The 21,023-nt window shown below is 50.4% G+C and overlaps 1 protein-coding gene across 1 annotated transcript in view; it reads right to left on the reverse strand.

Annotated features, from left to right (window-relative positions):
* Positions 1–21,023, reverse strand: part of tmbim1a (transmembrane BAX inhibitor motif containing 1a) — a 54,719-nt gene that overhangs the window by 1,636 nt on the left and 32,060 nt on the right. Inside the window, 11 exon segments of the mRNA XM_052014808.1 lie at positions 676–729; positions 2,142–2,185; positions 2,188–2,236; positions 5,433–5,520; positions 10,351–10,388; positions 12,938–12,977; positions 16,366–16,400; positions 16,402–16,417; positions 18,559–18,612; positions 19,931–19,995; positions 20,295–20,395. Of these exon segments, the coding sequence (XP_051870768.1) occupies positions 676–729; positions 2,142–2,185; positions 2,188–2,236; positions 5,433–5,520; positions 10,351–10,388; positions 12,938–12,977; positions 16,366–16,400; positions 16,402–16,417; positions 18,559–18,612; positions 19,931–19,995; positions 20,295–20,395 (584 nt within the window).

A 21,023-nucleotide genomic window follows, 5' to 3' on the forward strand; every position in this document is an offset into this window, starting at 1 on the left:
GGTGTAGAGGGAGCTTCACTCTGTGTCTGATCCCAGGAGTGTGTGATGGGACGGTGTAGAGGGAGCTTCACACTGTGTCTGACCCCAGGAGTGGGTGATGGGGACAGTGTAGAGGGAGCTTCACCCTGTGTCTGACCCCGGGGAAGTGTGTGATGGGATAGAGGGAGCTTCACTCTAGTGTCTGACCCCGGGAGTGTGTGATGGGATAGAGGGAGCTTCACTCTGTGTCTGACCCCGGGAGTGTGTGATGGGGCAGTGTAGAGGGAGCTTCCATCTCTGTGTCTGACCCTGGGAGTGTGTGATGGGACGGTGTGGAGGGAGCTTCACTCTGTGTCTGACCCCGGGAGTGGGTGATGGGACAGTGTAGAGGGAGCTTCACACATGTGTCTGACCCCGGGAGTGTGTGATGGGACGGTGTAGAGGGAGCTTCACCCTGTGTCTGACCCTGGGAGTGTGTGATGGGACAGTGTGGAGGGAGCATTCACTCTGTGTCTGACCCCGGGAGTGTGTGATGGGACGGTGTAGAGGGAGCTTCACACTGTGTCTGACCCCAGGAGTGTGTGATGGGACAGTGTGGAGGGAGCTTCACTCCTTAGCAGCACTGTGAAGCTCTCAGGCAGCTCAGGAGGTATAGAAACACAGGGCAAGGCTCAGTAACATGGAGACATCACTCACCAGGGTAAAGACGATGGCTGCAATCGCAGAGTAGACCATGTGGAGCCACGGAATCTGAGGAACCCAGAGCCAGCAGATTATTCAGTGTTCAGTATTCACCTACACCATGTTCCCAAACCCACAGCCTCTCGTTCAAGAAAGGCAAAGGCAGCAGGTACTTGGGAACACCACCACCTACAGGTTGCCCTCCAGCTCAACTCACCATCCTGACTTAGTTCCTTCATCATCACTGGGTCTAAATCAGGAACTCCCCAACAGCATAGAAGGAGTGCCTTCAACAGAAGGACCACTGTGGTTCAAGTCTCAGGGTTGGGTGACCACTGAGCGGAGCACCTCCATTCAGTCTGCAAGAGTGACCCTGAGACTCAAGTCACCTGCTCACTATCATTCTCCGTCCCTCTTGCACTCCCATCTCTCTTCGGCCTCCCCAATAAACCTGATGAACCTCACCTCCTCTGAGAGCTCAACACTGAATTCAACAATTTCAGATAACCAGCCTTTCCTGTTCATGTCAGAACTGGCCAGGTTCTTGGCCTGTAACATTGCCCTAGACGCTGCCTTGACCTGCTGGCATTTCCAGCGACCCCCTTTGTCTCAGATGTCCAGCAGCTGAGGTGTTCTGCGTCTTGCAGTCCCTACATGTCCCCTTGATCTTTATTCTCTCTCCTAATGTCCTCACTCATCTATGAAAGGCTGCAAAAGTATTGCGTCAACCACGGTCCCACCCAATCACCGACGCTCCCTCCGCTCTCTCCACCCCTCCTACTCTCTACCACAGTTCTGACGAAAGGTCTTTGACCTGAAAGGTTAATTGAGGGTACTCTCTCCACAGAGGCTGCCTGACCTGCTGAGTGTTCCCTTTTACTGTTTCACCACCAACCTCTCTTAGTAGAACTCTGGTTAATCTGGCTCAGGACTTCAGTGGTACCAGAGTTTCTGGACTATCAGATGTTAGTCTATTAATACATCCAACACACTTTTGATTCACCTTTTCTTTAAAAGTTACAATGAAAAATAAATGAATAGTAAGTTTTACGGTTGAACCCTAAGCTTCAGGGGGCACAGCCAACAGAAACCGATGCTGGGATCTGGAGCAACACACAAGGTTCTGGAGGAACTCAGCAGGTCAGGCAGCATCTGTGGGGGGGAATGGACAGTCGACGTTTGGGTGAGACCCTTCATCAGGACAGAGGACAGAGAGAGTGATCTCACTGAAATGTAAAATACCCAACAGGCTGGATGCAGATGCATGATTTTCCCGACTGAAGTCTAGAATCGGGGACCATGAGGGTACAATTCTTCATCCAGAGGGAGGGGAATCCTTGGAATTCTCTACCCAGGATGGCTTGAGGAGACTCACTCGCTGAGAGGTCTCTGACCCGTCACCCGACTCCCCGCATTATGTCCAAATAAAAACCGGGCTCCCCCCACCCCTCCCACCTCACTGCTCCCACATTCTCACGCACATATTTGAAGGAGAGAACGATGGTGACCACAATCCCAGAGACAACAGGCCAATTCCCAGGGCACAGAACAGGCCCCCGCACGATGTGAAATCCACCTGTAACGGAACGGCTGCGGTTAGTTCACAGAAGGCAGCAAAGGATCGGAACGCAGGCAATATGACTCCCTCAAAGGTAGGGAAACTAATGGCCAGTTAGTGTAACAATCTATTGTTGGCAAGCTGCTAGAGTCAGTAATCAAAGAGGAAGGCACGGTAGTGTAGCGGTTAGTGTAACACTATTATGACCCGGGCTTCAATTCCCACCACTGTCTGTAAGGAGTTTGTACGTTCTCCCCCGTGTCTGCGTGGGTTTCCTCCGGATGCTCCGGTTTCCTCCTACATTGCAAAGACGTACGGGTTAGGAAGTTGTGAGCTTGCTATGTTGGCGCTGGAAGCGTGGTGACACTTGCGGGCTGCCCCCAGAACACTCTACGCAAAGGATGCATCTCACTGTGTGTTTCAATGTACATGTGACTAATAAAGAAATCTAATTGAACCTATCAACGTGGTTACATTAAAGGTAACTAGAGATGACAGATGCTGGGATCTGGAGCAAATGATGAATTACTGGAAGAACTCAGCAGGTCAGGCAGCATCCGTGGAGGCAAAGGGATGTGTCATCTGTCCTGATGCAGGGTGTCAATCACAAACATCAACACATTCCTCTGCCTCCACAGATGCTGCCTGACCCGCTGATTATGTTTTGCTTTAGTAAATCACGTTTTCTTTGAGGATGTGACAAGGAGGGTTGATAGAGGGACCTCCAGTGTATTTAGATTTCATTGACAAGGGATTCAACAAGGTGCCACAAAGGAGGTAGATGCATAAATTAAGAACCCAAGGTCTCAGAGGAAGTGTGTTAGAATGAATTGAAAACTGACTGTCACATAGAAAGATTTCTTTATTAGTCACATGTACATTGAAACACACAGTGAAATGCATCTTTTGCGTAGAGTGTTCTGGGGACAGCCTGCAAGTGTCGCCACGCTTCCAGCACCAACATAACATGCCCACAACTTCCTAACCTTTGGAATGTGGGAGGAAACCACAAACCCACGCAGACACGAGGAGAACATAAAAACTCCTTACAGACAGCGGCAGGAGCTGAACCCGGGTCGCTGGCGCTGTAATAGCGTTACGCTAACCGCTACACTACCTTATTAGAACAGATGGGCCCTTTTCAGGCTGGACGGACATAATGAGTGGAGCACCCCAGGGATTGGTTCATGGCCCTCCGCTGTTTACTGTTTACATTAATGACTGGAGGAGGGAACAAATGTAAGAATTCCAAGTCTGCCAATGATACGAAAATAGGAAGTGCTTGTTGCGATGGGGAAAATACATCACAGGCACATCCCTCCCCACCATCGGGAGTATCTACAGGAGCTGCTGCCTCAGGAAGGCAACATCCATCATCAAAGATCCCCACCATCCGGGCCATGCCATCTTCTCGCAGCTCCCATCGGGCAGGAGGCACAGAAGCCTGAAGTCCCACACCACCAGGTTCAGGAACAGCTACTTCCCTTCAACCATTTAGTTCTTGAACCAACCGGCACAACCCTAATCACTGCAGTTTAGCAACACTGTGACCACTTTGATCACTTTGCAAGAAAATGGACTTCATTTTTTTGTTCTAATTGTGTTCCTTCTTGTAAAAATTGTGTATAATTTGTTTATGTTTTTCTTGTGAATGCTGCTTATCTGATGCTCTGTGCCTGTGATGCTGCTGCAAGTAAGTTTTTCATTGCACCTGTGCACACATGCACTTGTGCATCTGACAATAAACTCGACTTTGACTGAGTGACTGAGCAAAAACCTGGCAAATGGAGTTTCATGTGGGGAAGTGTGAGGTTCTGCACTTCAGTAAGTGGAATTAAAAGGTGATTATCTGAGTGGAGAGAGATTGCAAATGAGTGAAGTTCACAGTGATCGAGGTATTCTAGTGCGTGGATCACAGAAAGTTAACAGGCAGGTCTAAAGAGCATGTTGGCCTTTACTGTGAAGGGGGTGGGATTTAAGAACAGGGAGGCTGTGTTCCCGTTGTACAGGTGTTGGTGAGGCCACACCTGGAATACTGAGCACAGGTTCAGTCCCCTTACCCAAGTAAGGATCCAGTAACATTGGGGGCAGTCTGATGGAGACTCCCCAGGGTAATCCCTGGAATGGGAGCGTTGTCCTACCAGGAGAGGCCAGACAGTTTAGGTCTGTATTCCTTGGGGTTCAGAAGAATGAGGGGTGACCTTATTCACACATGTAAGATTCTAAGGAGATGTGACATATTTCTGCACATGGGATAGTCACGAGAAAGGGAACAAAGCTGTAAAATAAGTGGCCAGTCATTTAAAACCGAGGTGTGTAGAAATGTCTTCTCTCAGAGGGGGGTGAACCTCTTGAACTCTCTGGGGGAGATCGGATCATTAGATACCTGAAAGATCGAGGAATTGAGGGTTATGGGGAACTGGCACAGAGGAGCATCAGGAGTCAGTTATGAGGAGAGGCTGGGTCTGTTCTCCGTGGAGCGGAGGAGGTTGAGGGGACATAACTGAGGTGTATAAAATTATGAGGGGTGTAGACAGGGTGGACTGCAGGAAACTTTCCCCATATCAGAGATAGATAAAACTATAGACTTAGGGTAAGCGGCCAGAGATTTAGAGGGGAAATTTCTTCACCCAGAGAGTGAGAGTACCTGGAGCACACTGCCGGAGAGAGGAGTGGAAGCAGAGTCACTGACAGCATTTAAGAAGTGTTGGGATGAGAATGTGAATCATCTGGGCATGGAAATCTACAGGCCAAGTGCTGGAAGTTGGGATCAAGGCGGATAGGTGCCCACAGGTCGGTGTGGATGTAGTGGGCTGAATGGCCTGTTTCCGTGCTATAAGAGGAGTTGAGACCAGTGCAGATCAGCCACCATCATATTGAATGGTGGGGCAGACTTGAGGGGCCGAGTGGCCTACTCCTGCTCCTACTTTCTGATGTTTTTGTGCGTTCTTGTGTGTGGGACAACGAAGCCACCCCTTCCCCGAACCCCAACACGGTCTCACATCCCCAACTCCCTCCCGACATCCACCCAGAGAACATACCACCTAACTGCCCCAAGACTGGGACCTCTCTCCCCAGACCCCATCTGCAACCCACAACTGCCCCAAATGCAAATAAGTTCCAGCCCCCATCCTCTCATCTCACCACAGTATCCCCCCCCCCACCACCCCCACTACACCTTTGTGTGAAGCTTCTCTCCTTCAGCCACTCTCACCTTTGTTTGGAAGCAGAAGATGGTGACCCCAAGACACACAAGGGCGGTGATTCCAAGGCAGAGGAACACAGACTTGGTGCTGTAGTAGCTGTAGAAGGAAAGGCACAGATTATCCACCCACAACCTGGCACTGACCCCGACTCCACGTACCCACTGCCATTGTCCTCCTTGATGGGACAGGTGGTGGGTTTGGGAGGTGCTGTTGGAGTAGCCTGGGCAAGTAACAGCAGTGTATTTTCTAGATGGTGCACACTGCAGCCACTGTGGAGGGAGGGATGTAAGAAGCTGTTGAGAGTAGTGGACTCAGCCCAATACATCACAGGCACATCCCTCCCCACCATCAGGAGTATCTACAGGAGGTGCTGCCTCAACAAGGCAACATCCATCATCAAAGATCCCCCCCATCCGGGCCGTGCCATCTTCTCGCAGCTCCCATCGGGCAGGAGGTACAGAAGCCTGAAGTCCCACACCACCAGGTTCAGGAACAGCGACTTCCCTTCAACCATTTGGTTCTTGAACCAACCAGCACAACCCTAATCACTACAGTTTAGTAACACTGTGACCACTTTGCACTACAATAGACTTTCTTTTGTTCTAATTCTGTTCTTTTTTTGTATAATTTTGTATGTTTTTCTTGTGAATGCTGCTTATCTGATGCTCTGTGCCTGTGATGCTGCTGCAAGTAAGTTTTTCATTGCACCCGTGCACACATGGACTTGTGCAGATGACAATAAACATGACTTTTGAGTATATAGGGCAGTGGATGGGGAGCCAATCAAGTGGGCTGATTCATCTGCCCGTCATCCTTCACCCCTCCTCAGTCCACCAATCACCTTGGGCTCCTGTCTCACCCCTCCCCCTCTTCTTACCAGCCATCCCCCCCCTCTCCACTCTCAGTCCCGATGCAGGGTTTCGACCTGAAAAGTCGACAATTCCTTTCCTCCCACAGATACTGCTCGACCTGCTGAGTTCCCCCAGCAGTTTATTTATTGGGCTGATTTATATATCTATGTTACTGTTAACATATATCATTCTGACTTGGGAGGCCATTCAGCCTATTGTCCATGTTGGCTCACAGAATAATCCCATTCCCCCACTAATTTTCCCTGTAACTCTTTATCCTCACATTGCCATCAACTCCCCCCAGATTCTACCCCTCACCTCCACACTCGGGGCAAGTTACAGCAGCCAACGAACCTACCGACCCGTGCCAGCCACTGGATGATGTTAAGCTTCCAAAGTGTTGTTGGACAGCACTCATCCAGCCAAGAAGAGAGAGTTCCATCACAGAAGGACAGGAGCAGCAGGAGTAATGTCAACTGACCCTACTGACCTTCTCTACATCTCAAAGCGTCTCTAAGCGTCTTCACTTCCTCAGGAGGTTAAAGAAATTTGGCATGTTCCCTTTGACACTCACCAACTTTTATCGATGCATTTCACTGTGTGTTTCGATGTGCATGTGACTAATAAAGATATCTTATCTTAGAAAGCATCCTATCCGGATGCATCACGGCTTGGGACGGCAACTGCTCTGCCCGGGACCGCAAGAAACTGCAGAGAGTCGTGGACACAGCTCAGCACATCACAGAAACCAGCCTCCTCTCCACGGACTCTGTCTACACTTCTCGCTGCCTCGGTAAAGCTCCCAAAATAATCAAAGACCCCACCCACCGTGGACATTCTCTCTTCTTCCCCCCCTCCCATCAGGCAGAAGATACAAAAGCCTGAAAGCACGTACCACCAGGCTCAAGGACAGCTTCTATCCCGCTGTTATAAGACGATTGAATGGTCCCCTAGTACAATAAGATGGACTCTTGACCTCACAATTTGCCTCATTATGGCCTTGCACCTTATTGTCTGCCTGCACTGCACTTTCTCTGTAGCTGTGACACTTTACTCTGCATTCTGTTATTGTTTTCCCTTGTACTACCTCAATTCAATGATGTAATCAAATGATCTGTATGGATGGCACGCAAAACAAAGTTTTTCATTGTACCTCAGTACATGTGACAACAATAAACCAAGTTACCTATGCTGCTGTTTTCAGAGATCCTCAGTATTCCCTCAGTTCCTACCATTCATTGTGTAGGTCCTACCCAATAAACCAATTTACTGTTCGACAAAATCGTGGCTGATCTTCTACCACAGCGCCGCGTCACACCATGATCCCGATATCCCTTGATTTCCTGGAAAACTAGACATCTCTGTTCTGAATGAACTCAGTATCCGAGCCTCCAGGGCTAGAGAATTCCGAAGGTTCACCATCCACTGAGTGAAGACGTTTCTCCACATCTCGTTTCCAATGAGATCTCCTGAACTCTACAGAATACAGTCCCGTGTACTCATTCTCTCTCTCCCTGTACAGCAAACCCGTCATCCCTGGAACCAGCCTAGTGAACCTTCACGGTGCTCCCTCTATGACAGCTTCATCCTCCCTTAGGCAAGGAGACTGAAATTGTCTACACTGCTCCAGGTGCGTTCTCAACAAGGCCCTACCTTCCCAATCAGCTCTGCACCCACACGTTTGCTCAGTGACTGGTATGCAAGGAGACTCGGTCTCTTTGAACATTCACATCTGTCACAATTTAAGAAACCCTGCTGTTCCATTTGATGTACCAGACAGGATGACCTCACATTTCCCCACAGTATATCCCATCCACCATGTTCTCACCCACTTGGTCAGCTTGTCCAGCTCCCCCCACCCCTCCACCCCCACGAAGCCTGTTTACATCCTCCCCCCTGCTCACAATCCCACCCAGATTTGTGCCATCAGCAAAATGTGGTCCCCTTCGCCAAACCATTGATAGTTGAAGCCCAAGAATCCATGCCCGTGGCTCCCACTAGTCACAGTGTAGACACTCGCCACAGGATACCCAGCCTCTGACCCGTTATACAGCACAGAAACAGGCCCTTCGGCCCAACTCGTCCATGCTGACCAAGGTGCCTTCCTGAGCCAGTCCCATTTGCCTGCATTTGGCCCGTATCCCTCTAAACCTTTCCTATCCATGCACCCGTCCAAATGTACCCACCTCCACCACCTCCCCTGGCAGCTCGCTCCATATTCCCACCACTTGCCCCTCAGGTCCCCTTTAAGCGATGATATAGTTGTCCCAGTTAAGTTTCTGATCAATGGTGACCCCCCCAGGGTGAGGACAGTGGGGTAACGGTGATGGTAATGTAATCAAGTGTTAGGTGTGGTTGGTCAGACTTACTCGAGGGGGTGTCCCAATGTCAGGGGCTGAGAGAATGTTGGAATCTGGAATGAAGCGTAAAAGCAAAACAGCAAATGTCAAATCCTCAAGGGCATGGTTTAAATGTCAGATATTAGATGGCAAAGGTTTAAGGTGGTGGGGGGGGGGGGGGGGGGGGAATGTTTAAAGGAGATTTTACACAGAGAGTGATGGGTGCCTGGGATGTGCTGCCAGGGAGGAGGTGGAGGCAGAAACAAAGCAACGTTTAAGAGGCATTTAGACAGACTCATGAACAGGCAGGGAATGGAGGGGTGTGGACCATGTGCAGGCAGAGGTGATTTAAATTGGCATCATGCTGGGTACAGACACTCTGGGCTGAAGGTGTTCCTGTGCTGCACTGTTCTATGTTCTGACACCTGGGAAAGCATCACAGGATTGAGCAGAGTCACCATGGATTGATACAAGGAAGATGAGGTTTGACTCATCCATTGGAGTTCTTCAAAGATGTGACTGGCAGGAAACCAGTGGATGTGGTGCATGTGGATTTTCAGAAGGCTTTCAAGGATTGGGGGAAACATTCTGCTATGGACTGAGAACTGGTTCTTGGACCGAAGGCTAAGGGTAAGAATAAACCGATCCTTCTCGGGTTGGTAGGAGGATTCACAAGATTGGTATTGGTATTGGTTTATTATTGTCACTTGTACCGAGGTACAGTGAAAAGCTTGTCTTGCACACCGATCGTACAGGTCAATTCATTACACAGTGCAGTTACATTGAGTTAGTACAGAGTCCATTGATGTAGTACAGGTAAAAACAATAACAGTACAAAGTGTCACAGCTACAGAGAAAGTGCAGTGCGATAAGGTGCAAGGTCACAACAAGGTAGATCGTGAGGTCAGAGTCCATCTCATTGTATAAGGGAACTGTTCAATAGTCTTATCACAAGACAAAGGAGCAGAAGTAGGCCATTCGGCCCATCGAGTCTGCTCCATGAGCTAAACTAAACTATTCCCATCTAGCCCCAATTTCCAGCCTTTTCCCATATCCCTTGACTAATTAGATACCCATCAATCTCTTCCTTAAACGACCCCAATGATCGGGCCTCCACAGCCGTATGTGGCAACAAATTCCATAAATTCACTACCCTCTGGCTAAAGAAACATCTCCTCATTTCTGTTTTAAATGGGTACCCTCTAATTCTAAGACTGTGCCCTTGTGTCCTGGACTCACCCACCAAGGAAGACAGCTTAGTCACATCTAATCTGTCCAGTCCTTTCAACATTTGAAATATTTCTGAGGTCCCCTCTCATTCTTCTGTACTCCAGTGAGTACAGTCCAAGAGCCGACAAACGTTCATCATATGTAAGCCCTTTCATTCCGGGAATCATCCTCGTAAATCTCCTCTGAACCCTCTCCAACATCAGCAGATCCTTCCTAAGATAAGCGGCCCAAAACTGCACACAGTATTCCAAATGAGGCCTCACCAGTGCCCCGTAGAGCCTCATCAACACTTCCTTACTTTTATACGTTATCACAAGCCCCAGCTATTCACAGACTATATCACTGACCTGGCTGAATGTCGTATTTCCAGGTTTGCAGATGATATCTAACCAGGTGTTGTTACATTTAAAGACCTCCAGCATTCCCTGTGAGTACGTATCTCCTCCATCTCTCCCCATCCACCCGGCAGCCACACAGTTGGGTCAGAGATCCCACAATCTCCCTACCTGGCAATTGTCCCAGTCATGTACGACATGGCCAACGTCTGCAGGAAAGGAGAAAACAGCATTAGATCACCAGTGGGGTAGGGGGTCAGTTTGTGGGAAGCAGGTGATTGTCTCTCTTACAACACAGGACGGCACAGGAACAGGCCCTTCGGCCCACAATGTGGTACTGAACTAACTAAATTGGTAATCAAATGCTGAACTACTCATCCCTTCTCCCTACGCAATGTTCATCTCTCTCCATTCCCTGCACATTCCCTTTAAACCCCTCTATCGTATCTGCCTCCACCACCACCCCTGGCAGCACATTCCAGGCACCCACCACTCTCAGTGTAAAAAATTTGCCCTGCACGTCCCCTTTGAACTTACCCCCTCTCACCATAAACGTATGCCCTCTGGTATTAGTAATTTATAATAAGTGTTGCCGCCACAACAGCCGGGACCTCCCGGTGGCCGCCCACTTCAATTCCACATCCCACTCCCACACTGACCTGTTCATCCACGGCCCCCTCTACTGCCACGTTGAGGCCAGATGCAGGTTGGAGAACAACACCTCATCTTCTGCCTTGGGAGTCTCCAACCTGACGGCCTCAACATCGATTTCTCCAACTTCCAGTTCCCTTCTTTTTCTCCCCCCCTCCCCCCCCCTCTCCTCTGTCTTCCCTTATTCCTGTGGCTCACTTCCCTCGCCTTGATGACCTGCCCATCTCCTCTCCTCCCCTATCCTTTATTCCATGGTCCACTGTCCTCTCCTATCAGATTTCTTCTTCCTCAGCCCTTGGCCTCTTCTACCTGTCACCTCTCAGTTTATTACATCTTCTCCCCCTCCCCCCCACCTTCCCCCTCTCACCTTAACTCACCCCTCCCCTGCCAGCATGTGCTCCTCCCCCTCCCCCCACCTTCTTATTCTGGCTTCTGCCCTCTTCCTTTCCAGTCCTGATGAAGGGTCTCGGCCGGAAACGTCGACCGTTTATTTCCCTCCATGGATGCTGCCTGACCCGCTGAGTTCCTCCCGCACTTTCCGTGTATTGCTCCCTCTAGTATTAGACATTTTGACCTTGAGAAAAAAGACTGACTGTCTATTCTATCTATGCCTCTCGTAACCTAATAAACTTCTATCAGGTCTCCCCTCAGCCTCCACTGTTACAGAGAAAATATCCCAAGTTTGTCCAACCTCTCCTTATAGCACATGTCCTCTAATCCAGGCAGCATCCTGGTGAACCTCTCCTGCACCCTCTCCAAAGCCTCCACACCCGTCCTGTAATGGGGGCAACCAGAATTGAATGCAATACTCCAGATGCAGCCTAACTAGAGTTTTGAAAAGCTGCAACATAACTTCCCGACTCTCAAACTTAATGCCTCGTCTAATAAGGTAAGCCTGCTGTACGCCTTCTTTACCGCCCGATCAACCTGCGCAGCTCTTGTGTTTGTTATTCTCTTGAACAAAGATCATTAACCTCACAGGTCACGGCCACTTTGATTGGCCCAGGTCTCTTTTGCCTTTAGTCTAACTCCACTTACTCAGCCCAGACTGGGTGGGTTTAGCCTAAATATCTTGTTCTCAGAAGGAGGGAGTACGTTGCTGAAGGAGAAGATATGTTCATCATACTGGGCTCTGGGTCAGGAGGCACAGAGTGAGGAGGATTTGGTGCAAGGTTGGAGGTAGGAGCAAAGATGAGCTGAGCTCAGGTGTACGGGGGCGGGTTAGGATGAGGTGGGACAGGATGGTCACGTCCAGATGTTGAAAAGATCGATGAGACTTTCGACAGGTCAGGAGATGGGACAGAGACACAAGAGGGTCCAGATGCTGGAATCTGGAGCAAAAAACAAACTGCTGGAGGAACTCAGCAGGTCAGGCAGCATCTGTGGAGGCAGAGGGACGGTCAACATTTCGGATCGAGGCTCTGCACGAAATGGGACGGATTTTTTTTATGCATTCAAGGATGTGGGCTTTGCAGGCTGAGCACCTCCCTAGGTGTCCCTGAGAGGTGGTGGTGAGCTGCCTTCTAGAACCGCTGCAGTCCTTGAGGTGTGGGTGCACCCACAGTGCTGTCAGGGAGTTTGTTCCAGGATGTTGACCAAGGAACAGCGATATTTCCCCAAATCAGGACGGTGTGTGGCTCGGAGGGCAACGTTCATGGGGTGGGGTTCTCCGGGCTTTTGCTGCCCTTGTCCTTCTAGCTGGTAGAGGGGGTGGGTTTGGAAGGTGCTGTCTATGGGGTCTTGGTGAGTTGCTGCATCCTGTAGATGGTACAACCTGCTGCCACTGTGTGTTGGTGGTGGAGTGAGTGGGCTGTTATGTCCTGGTTGGTGTCAAGCTTCTAGAGTGTGGTTGAAGCTGCATCATTCAGAAATGGGAGTAGCCCGTCTCACTGATGGGGATGGAATGAAGCAGTTCATCCCAGCTGGACACTGGAGAGGGAATTCTTGATTCCGGGTCCAGCCATCAGGAGAATGTCTCCACAGGCTTGTCAAAGTGGTGCTCTGGGATGGTCTGGGATGGTCTCAGAAAGAACAAGATGTTGGAAAAGTGAAGGTGGGAGGCCGCTTTAACAAACACATGCACTCAACACATTCAAGGAATACTTACAAAAACAGCCAGAAGGATCACGTTCCAGGGAAACTTCCTCCTGTGCAGAAAACACGGGATAGAAAATAAATTAATAATGTTTCAATGAGCCAGCATTGGGACGTTGGGCAGAAGGGTCTGGGGTCTGTGCAGTGAGAGTCACTGATGTTTCTATAAGCTGTTCTGAGTACTCCCACCGTGGGAGTTGCAGGGACGTGCAGGGGGAGAGCACGCTTCCCTGCCACTGATACACAGCTTTCACCACCTAATTCACAAACAAACAAGTGCGGTTTTGCATTTTGGGAAGTCAAACCAGGGAAGGATTTGTACAGTGAATGGTCGGGCCCTTGGGAGTGTTGTGGAACAGAGGGACCTAGGAGTACAGGTACATGGATCCCTGAAAGTGGCGTCACAGGTAGGCGGTGAAGAAGGCGATTGGCACGCTGGCCTTCATCAGTCATCAGATGAGTATCGGAGTTGGGACATTGTGTTGCAGTTGTGCAAGATGTTGGTGAGACCACACTTGGAGTATTGTGAAAAGTTTTGGTCACCCTGTTGTAGAACATTGAACATTACAGCACAGTACAGGACTTTCGGTCCACGATATTGTGATCTATCTAACCCTTCCCTCCCACATAGCCCTCCATTTTTCTATCATTCATGTCTCTTAAATGTCCCTAATGTATCTGCCTCCACTGCGTTCCAAACACCCACCACTCTCTGTGTAAAAAACTTACCCCTGACGTCCCCCTTATACCTTCCTCCAATCACCTTAAAATTATGCCCCCACATATTAGCCATTTTCACCCCGGGAAAAAGTCTCTGACTGTCCACTCGATCTATGCCTCTTATCATCTTGTATACCTCTATCAAATCACCTCTCATCCTCCTTCTCTCCAAAGAGAAAAGCCCGAGCTCTCTCAACCTATCCTCATAGACATGCTCCCCAATCCAGGCAGCATCCTGGTAAATCTTCTCTGCACCCTCTCTAAAGCTTCCACATCCCTCCTATAATGAGGCAACCAGAACTGAACACAACACTCCAAGTGTGGTCTAACCGGATTTCTATAGAGCTGCAACATCACCTCGCAGCTCCTGAACTCAATACCTCAACTATTAAAGGCCAACACACCATACACCTTCTTAACAACCCTATCGACCTGCACAGCAACATTGAGGGATCTATGGACATGGACCCCAAGATCCCTCTGTTCCTCCACACTGCTAAGAGTCCTGCCATTAACCTTGTATTCTGCTTTCAAATTTGATCTTCCAAAGTGAATCACTTCACACTTTTCCGAGTTGAACTCCATCTGCCACTTCTCAGCCCAGCTCTGCATCCTATCAATGTCCTGTTGTAACCTACAGCAACCTTCTACACTATCCACAGCACCACCAACCTTTGTATCATCGGCAAACTTACTAACCCACCCTTCCACATCCTCATCCAAGTCATTTATAAAAATGATAAAGAGCAGGGGTCCCAGAACGGATCCCTGCAGAACACCAATGGTCACTGACCTCCAGGCAGAATACGCTCCATCTACCACCACCCTCTGTCTTCTATGGGTGAGCCAATTCTGAATCCACACAGCCAAGTTTTCCTGGATCCCATGCCTCCTGACTTTCTGAATGAGTCTTCCTTATCAAACGCCTTACTAAAATCCTTGTACACCACATCCACTGCTCCATCTTCATCAATGTGCTTTGTCACATCCTCAAAGAATTCAATCAGGCTCGTGAGGCACGATCTGCCCCTCACAAAGCCACGCTGACTGTCCCTAATCAGCCTATGCTCCTCCAAATGCCCATAAATCCTGTCTCTAAGAATCTTCTCCGGTAATTTGCCCACCACTGAAGTAAGACTCACTGGTCTGTAATTCCCAGGGTTATCCCTACTCCCTTTCTTGAAGAAAGGAACAACATTTGCCACCCTCCAATCATCTGGCACTACTCCTGTGGCCAGTGACAATGCAAAGGTTGTCACCAAAGGAGCAGCAATCTCTTCCCTAGCTTCCCGTAATAACCTTGGATATATCCCATCTGGCCCCGGCAACTTATCTATCCTAATGTTTTTCAAAAGTTCCAGCACATCCTCTTTCCCCACGTCGACATGCCCTAGCGTATCAGCCTGTTGTACGCCATGCTCACAAACGTCAAGGTCTCTCTCACTGGTGAATACTGAAGGACCTCCCCTACCTCTTCCGACTCCAGGCACATGATTCCTCTTTTATCCCTGATCGGATCCTACCCTCGCTCTAGTCATTCTCTTATTCTTCATATACGTGTAGAACGACTTGGGGTTTTCCTTAATCCTACTCGCCAAGGACTTCTCATGGCCCCATTCTTAGCTCTCCTAAGTCCATTCTTAAGCTACCTTGTAACTCTCCAGGGCCCTGTCTGATCCTTGCTTTCTAAACCTTAGGTAAGCTTCTTTCTTCCCTCTTGACAAGATATTCTCTGTCTCTTGTCAACCACGGTTTCCTTCACTCTGCCATCCTTACCCTGCCTCAATGGGACAAACCTATCCAGAATCCATGCAAGTACTCACGAAACAACCTCCACATTTCCATTGTGCAATTCCCCGAGAATATCTGTTCCCATTTACACTCCAAAGTTCCTGCCTAATAGCATCAGAATTCCCCCTCCCCCAATTAAATACTTTCCCATATCGTCTGCTCCTATCCCTCTCCAAGGCTATGGTAAAGGTCAAGGAGTTATGGGCACTGTTTCCAAAATGCTCTCCCACCGAGAGATCTGACACCTGATCAGGCTCATTGCCTCGTACCAGGTCCAGTATGGCCTCTCCTCTAGTCCAGCCTGTCCACAGGACGGGCATCATTAAACTGGAAAGAGTACAGAGAAGATTTACGAGGATGTTGCCAGGACTCGAGGGCTTGAGTTATAGGGAGAGGTTGGTCAGGCTGGGACTTTATTCCTTAGAGCGTAGATTGAGGGGTAACCTTATAGAGGTGTATAAAATCCTGAGGGGCATAGATAGGGCAAAAGCACAGTTTTTCTCCCAGGGAAGGGGAACTAAAAACTAGGGGGCAGAGGTTTAAGGTGAAAGATTTAAAGGGACCTGAGGGGCAACTCCTTCACACAGAGGGTGGTGGGGATATGGAATGAGCTGCCAGATGAAGTGGTTGAGGCAGGTAAAATAACAGCATTCAAAGAGATTTGGATAGGGGTTCAGAGGGATATGGGCCAAATGCAGGCAAATGGGACCACCTTACGTGGGCACCTTGGTCGGCACGGACCAGTTGGGCCGAAGGGCCTGTTTCCGTGCTGTATGACTCTGTTACTGTAAATATCCCAAAGGACATCTGCACTGTAGAGGGGGGCAGGGTTAGGAGTCCAGAGTCCGTCAGGGTCAAGGACTAAGACCCCCCCCCACGTTGGGTTCGGGGGGGTGGGGGGGGGGGGTTCTGGGCTGCAGAGTGACTCACCTGGGCCCCTCACAGCAGGCCAGGAAAATGTAGACCCACGAAGAACACGGCACTGCAAAACAAAAAACACAGCAAGATCCCAGTCAGTGTCACAGACGTCCCGAGGTTTCCCTCAGTCAGAACCGACCCCGTCCACAAACCTCAGACTGGACGCTCCTGATCCCAGGTCAGTTTTGGACAGCCACCATTTATCTTTCCGCTAGAGGTGCACAGTGGCAGGTAGAGCTGCTGCCTCACAGCTCCAGAGACCCAGGTTCGATCCCGACCTCCGGCGCTATCTGTGTGGAGTTTGCACGTTCTCCCTGTGACTTGCGTGGGCTTCCAGTTTCCTCCCACATTCCAAACACGTACGGGGTCAGTGGGTTAGTTGGCCGCTGTAAATTGCTCCCAGTGTGTAGGTGAGGAATAGAATCCGGGGGAGTTTGATGGGAACTTGGGATGGAAGAGAAATAAGAGGGGAATGAGATTGGTCTGAGAGCCAGCATGGACCTGAAGGGCCAAATGGCCCCTTTCTATATTGCAAGGAGAAATGACAGAATTGCAAGGCTCTTCACAGAGAGCAGCAGGTAACGCCAAACCCAGAGATCACCAGGCAGGCTTTAGAACAAGGGAGGGGTGGAGGGGGCAGGAATGCAAGCTAGTGCAGAGGGACGTGGGCAGCAAGGGGGCAGGAGAGTCCAGGGAAAGACTGGGGCAGGGTGCTGGAGCAAGGGGCAGCAGGGAAAGGGCAGCGGCTCCTGAGGGAGAGAAAAGGGAAGCAGAGGATGTCTGAAACATGCATTGAACTTGACTGTTGATGTACCTCTTGGGAGGACACACAGATACAAGAAAAGACATAAATCTGGAAAATTCCCATCAGGAAGAACTTATAACACAGAACAGTACAGCACAGGAACAGGCCCTTCGGCCCACAATGTCTGTGCTGACCATGATGCCAATTTAACCTGCACGTCTGCCAGCACACAGTCTGTATCCTTCCACTCCCTGCCTGTTCATGTGCCTGTCTAAATGCCTCTTAGCATTGCTACTGTACCTGCTTCCACCTCCTTCCCTGGCAGCCCATTCCAGGCACCCACCACTCTCTATGTAAAAGATCCTTGCCCCACACATCTCCATTAAACATTCCCCCTCTCACCTTAAAGCTGTGCCCTTTGGTATTTGACATTTGTGCCTATTTACACCTCTCATTATTTTTATAAACCTCTATCAGGTCTCCCCTCAGCCTCTGACGCTCCAGAGAAAACAACCCAAGTTTGTCCAACTTCTCCGTATAGCTCATACCCTCTAATCTAGGCAGCGTCCTGGTGAACCTCCTCTGCACCCTCTCCACATCCTTCCTGTAATGGGGGTGACCAGAACTGCACACAGTTCTCCAAATGTGGCCTGACCAAAGTTCTATACAGCTGTACCATGACTTCCTAACTTTTATACTCAAGTGCCCTCACTGATGAAGGCAAGCATGCCGTACACTTCCTTTACCACCCTATCTACTTGTGTTGCCGCTTTCAGGGAGCTGTGGCCTTGCACCCCAAGATCCCTCTGTACCTCAATGCTCTGAAGGGTCCTGCCATTTACTGCATACTTTCCTCTTACATTTGACCTCCCAATGTGCAATACCACGCACTAGTCCAGATTAAGCTCCATCTGCCATTTCTCTGCCCACATTTCCAACTGGTCTACATCCTGCTGAATCCTTTGACGACCTTCCTCTCTGTCCACAACTTCACCAATCTTTGTGTCGTCTGTAAAACTTACTCATCAGCCCACCGATACTGTCATGCTCAACCATTCACATTTTCACAAACAACAGACTACAGGAGTGGTGGGGAGAACTGCAAGACCAGGACAAGCTGATGGGGTGGGAGTACTGAGAATGCTTTGTCTTGCCGGCGGGATCAGAACTGGATGTCTTTGATACATCCAGTCAGGAATTCTGGAACAACTTCTGTCCCCGGCACACCGAGGGGAATGTGAAACTCACTCCCAGAGGGAATGACGGTAGAGCTTCTGGACAAACACCAGGAAGGAGATGGCGATGGGGGAATGAAGCGGACGTGAGGAGGTTGGTGCAGAGCAAGAGGCCCCAGCAGGGAGCAGAAGGGCCGAATGGGCTGTTTACGGGCCACTGAGTGGGTGTGATGCGGTGAGGTGAGGACCGTGACTGGCTGCGTTGCGGTGGGTTTTGCTACTTACTAGGCTGCCCAGTAAACCGCTGAGTTTGTCCGAACGAAGCGCTGGACAGGTTCACTGTTTGGAGAACGAAGAGGCGTCAGGGAGCAGCAGCTAGAGGTACACCCGCGCACCCTCACCCGCGCACACACACCCGCGCACAGGGGGAAGTGCAGCCACAGGCAGATTACAATCCCTCCCAGCCCCCAGACCCAAACCCCAACATCATACCAGGGGACCAGGCTTTACACGCAATAGGCAACGTTTGTAGCGCATACTGACAGGGACTATGTTTTTACAAGCATCGGGACTGCATGTGTCAAGTACAGACCGGGACTGTGTTTTACAAACCTTGGCACTTTGATGTATCAGGTACTGAGACCAGGACTGTGTATTACAAACATTGTGACTGTGTTTATTTAGCACACAGGTCGGGACTGTGTTTCACAAGCATCAGGATTGCATTTATTGGGCACACAAACCAGGACAGTGTTTTACAAGTTTTAGGACTGTGTTTATTGATTACACACATTGGGGACCGTGTTTTACAAGATTTATAGACTGCGTAGTCAAGCACATAGACTAGGACCGTGTATTACGAGATTGGTACTGTGTGTATCGAGCACTAGTGGGTAGTTCAAGCCTGGACCGTGTAACTAGATCACAACCTGCAGAGAAGTTGATTCTCTCGGTCCAGGAACCGTGAGGGGAGGATTGAGGGAGGGAGATAGGGGGACAGGTGGCACACCATAGAACAATACAGCACAATACAGGCCCTTCGGCCCACAATGTTGTGCCGACCGTTAAACCTCACAACTATCTAACCCCTTCCTCCCACATATCCCTCTATTTTAAATTCCTCCATACGCTTATGTAGTAATCTCTTGAATTTGACCAATGTACCTGCCTCCACCACCACCCCAGGCAGCGCATTCCATGCCCCAACCGCTCTCTGGGTGAAAAACCTCCCTCTGATATCTCCCTTGAACTTCCCACCCATTACCTTAAAGCCATGCCCTCTTGTATTGAGCATTGGTGCCCTGGGAAAGAGGCGCTGGCTGTCCACTCTATCTATTCCTCTTAATATTTTGTGCACCTCTATCATGTCTCCCCTCATCCTCCCTCTCGCCAATGTGTAAAGCCCTAGCTCCCTTAGTCTCGCCTCATAATGCCTACTCTCTAAACCAGGCAGCATCCTGGTAAATCTCCTCTGCGCCCTCTCCAACGCCTCCAAATCCTTCTGATAATGAGGCTCTGCAGCTCTGAGGAAGCAGCACCCATCCTGAGGTGGTGTCTGGGGGTTGGGGGTTACCACAGGCGGGCGCCCAGTGCTGGGGAGTGTCGGGGGTGGTGGGGGGGGGGTAGGGAAATCGTCCGCTGAGGGGGAATGTCTCACCTGAACGTGAATATGGCCACAATCCCGAAGGTCACAAACAGCTGGGCTGTGAGGATCATGTACACCTGTTGTTGGGAGAGAGGGAGGGGGGAGAGAGAGGGAGGGGAGGGCAGGGGGGGAGAGAGGGAGGGGAGTGGGAGGAGGGGAGGGGAAAGAGGAAGTGGAAGGAAGGAGAACACAGACTTCAGGACCACACTGCCCATTACAGCGCAACCGCCCAAACCTCCACTCCCCCACCCCAACCCCCCCCACCTCCGTCCATCAGGATGACCCCCTCCGTCTCCAACCGCTGACCCCCCCCCCCCCAGCCCGCTCCCCACTATTCTCCCTCCTCCATCGCCGACGACGTCTCCCCTGCTCCTACCTTGCGGATGAACGCGTGCCGGACCTTGTGGTCATCCCAGGAGCTGGCCGTGAAGCCCTCGTTACCCGCCTCTGGGTTGGGGGTGGAGCTCCCATAGGGCCCTGGAACAGGGGGAGGTGGGAGAGAGTCAGCGTCGTCCCCACACCCACGGGACGTCCCGCACCAGCACCCCCCACCCCCACAGGCTCGTCCCCCGCCACGGCAAGCATTAAACACATCCCTCTCTGACGAGGGTGAATGGTTACAGTCTCTTTCCCAGAGAGAGACTATAGGACATAGGAGCAGAATTGGGCCATTTAGGTAATTCCCGCCCCCCCCTTCCCCACAAACCACTTCCCCACCATGCTTCTCTTCTGCCCTTTCCTGGCCCTTTTCCCCCTCTCTCTCCGTACCTTTAACCCATCCCCCAGTGGGTCTGCTCTCCCCTCCTCCCCCACACCTGCCCATCACCATCTCTACCTGCATCTACCTATCACCACCCTGTGCCCACCCCGCCTCCCCTCTTTAGTCCACCTATCACTGCTCTGCTTTTCCCTCCTATATATCAGGCTTCCCCTTTTCCTATCTTCAGTCCTGAAGAAGGGTCCTGACCCCAAACGTTGACCGCCTGCTTTTCTCCACGGATGCTGCCTGGCCTGCTGAGTTCCTCCGAGATTTAAAAGGGAACCGAGGGGCAACTTCTTCACCCAGAGGGCGGTGGGTATGTGGAACGAGCTGCCAGAGGAAGTG

The sequence above is a fragment of the Pristis pectinata genome, chromosome 1 (genome assembly GCF_009764475.1).
Source record: "Pristis pectinata isolate sPriPec2 chromosome 1, sPriPec2.1.pri, whole genome shotgun sequence".
NCBI classification, from domain to species: Eukaryota; Metazoa; Chordata; class Chondrichthyes; order Rhinopristiformes; family Pristidae; genus Pristis; species Pristis pectinata.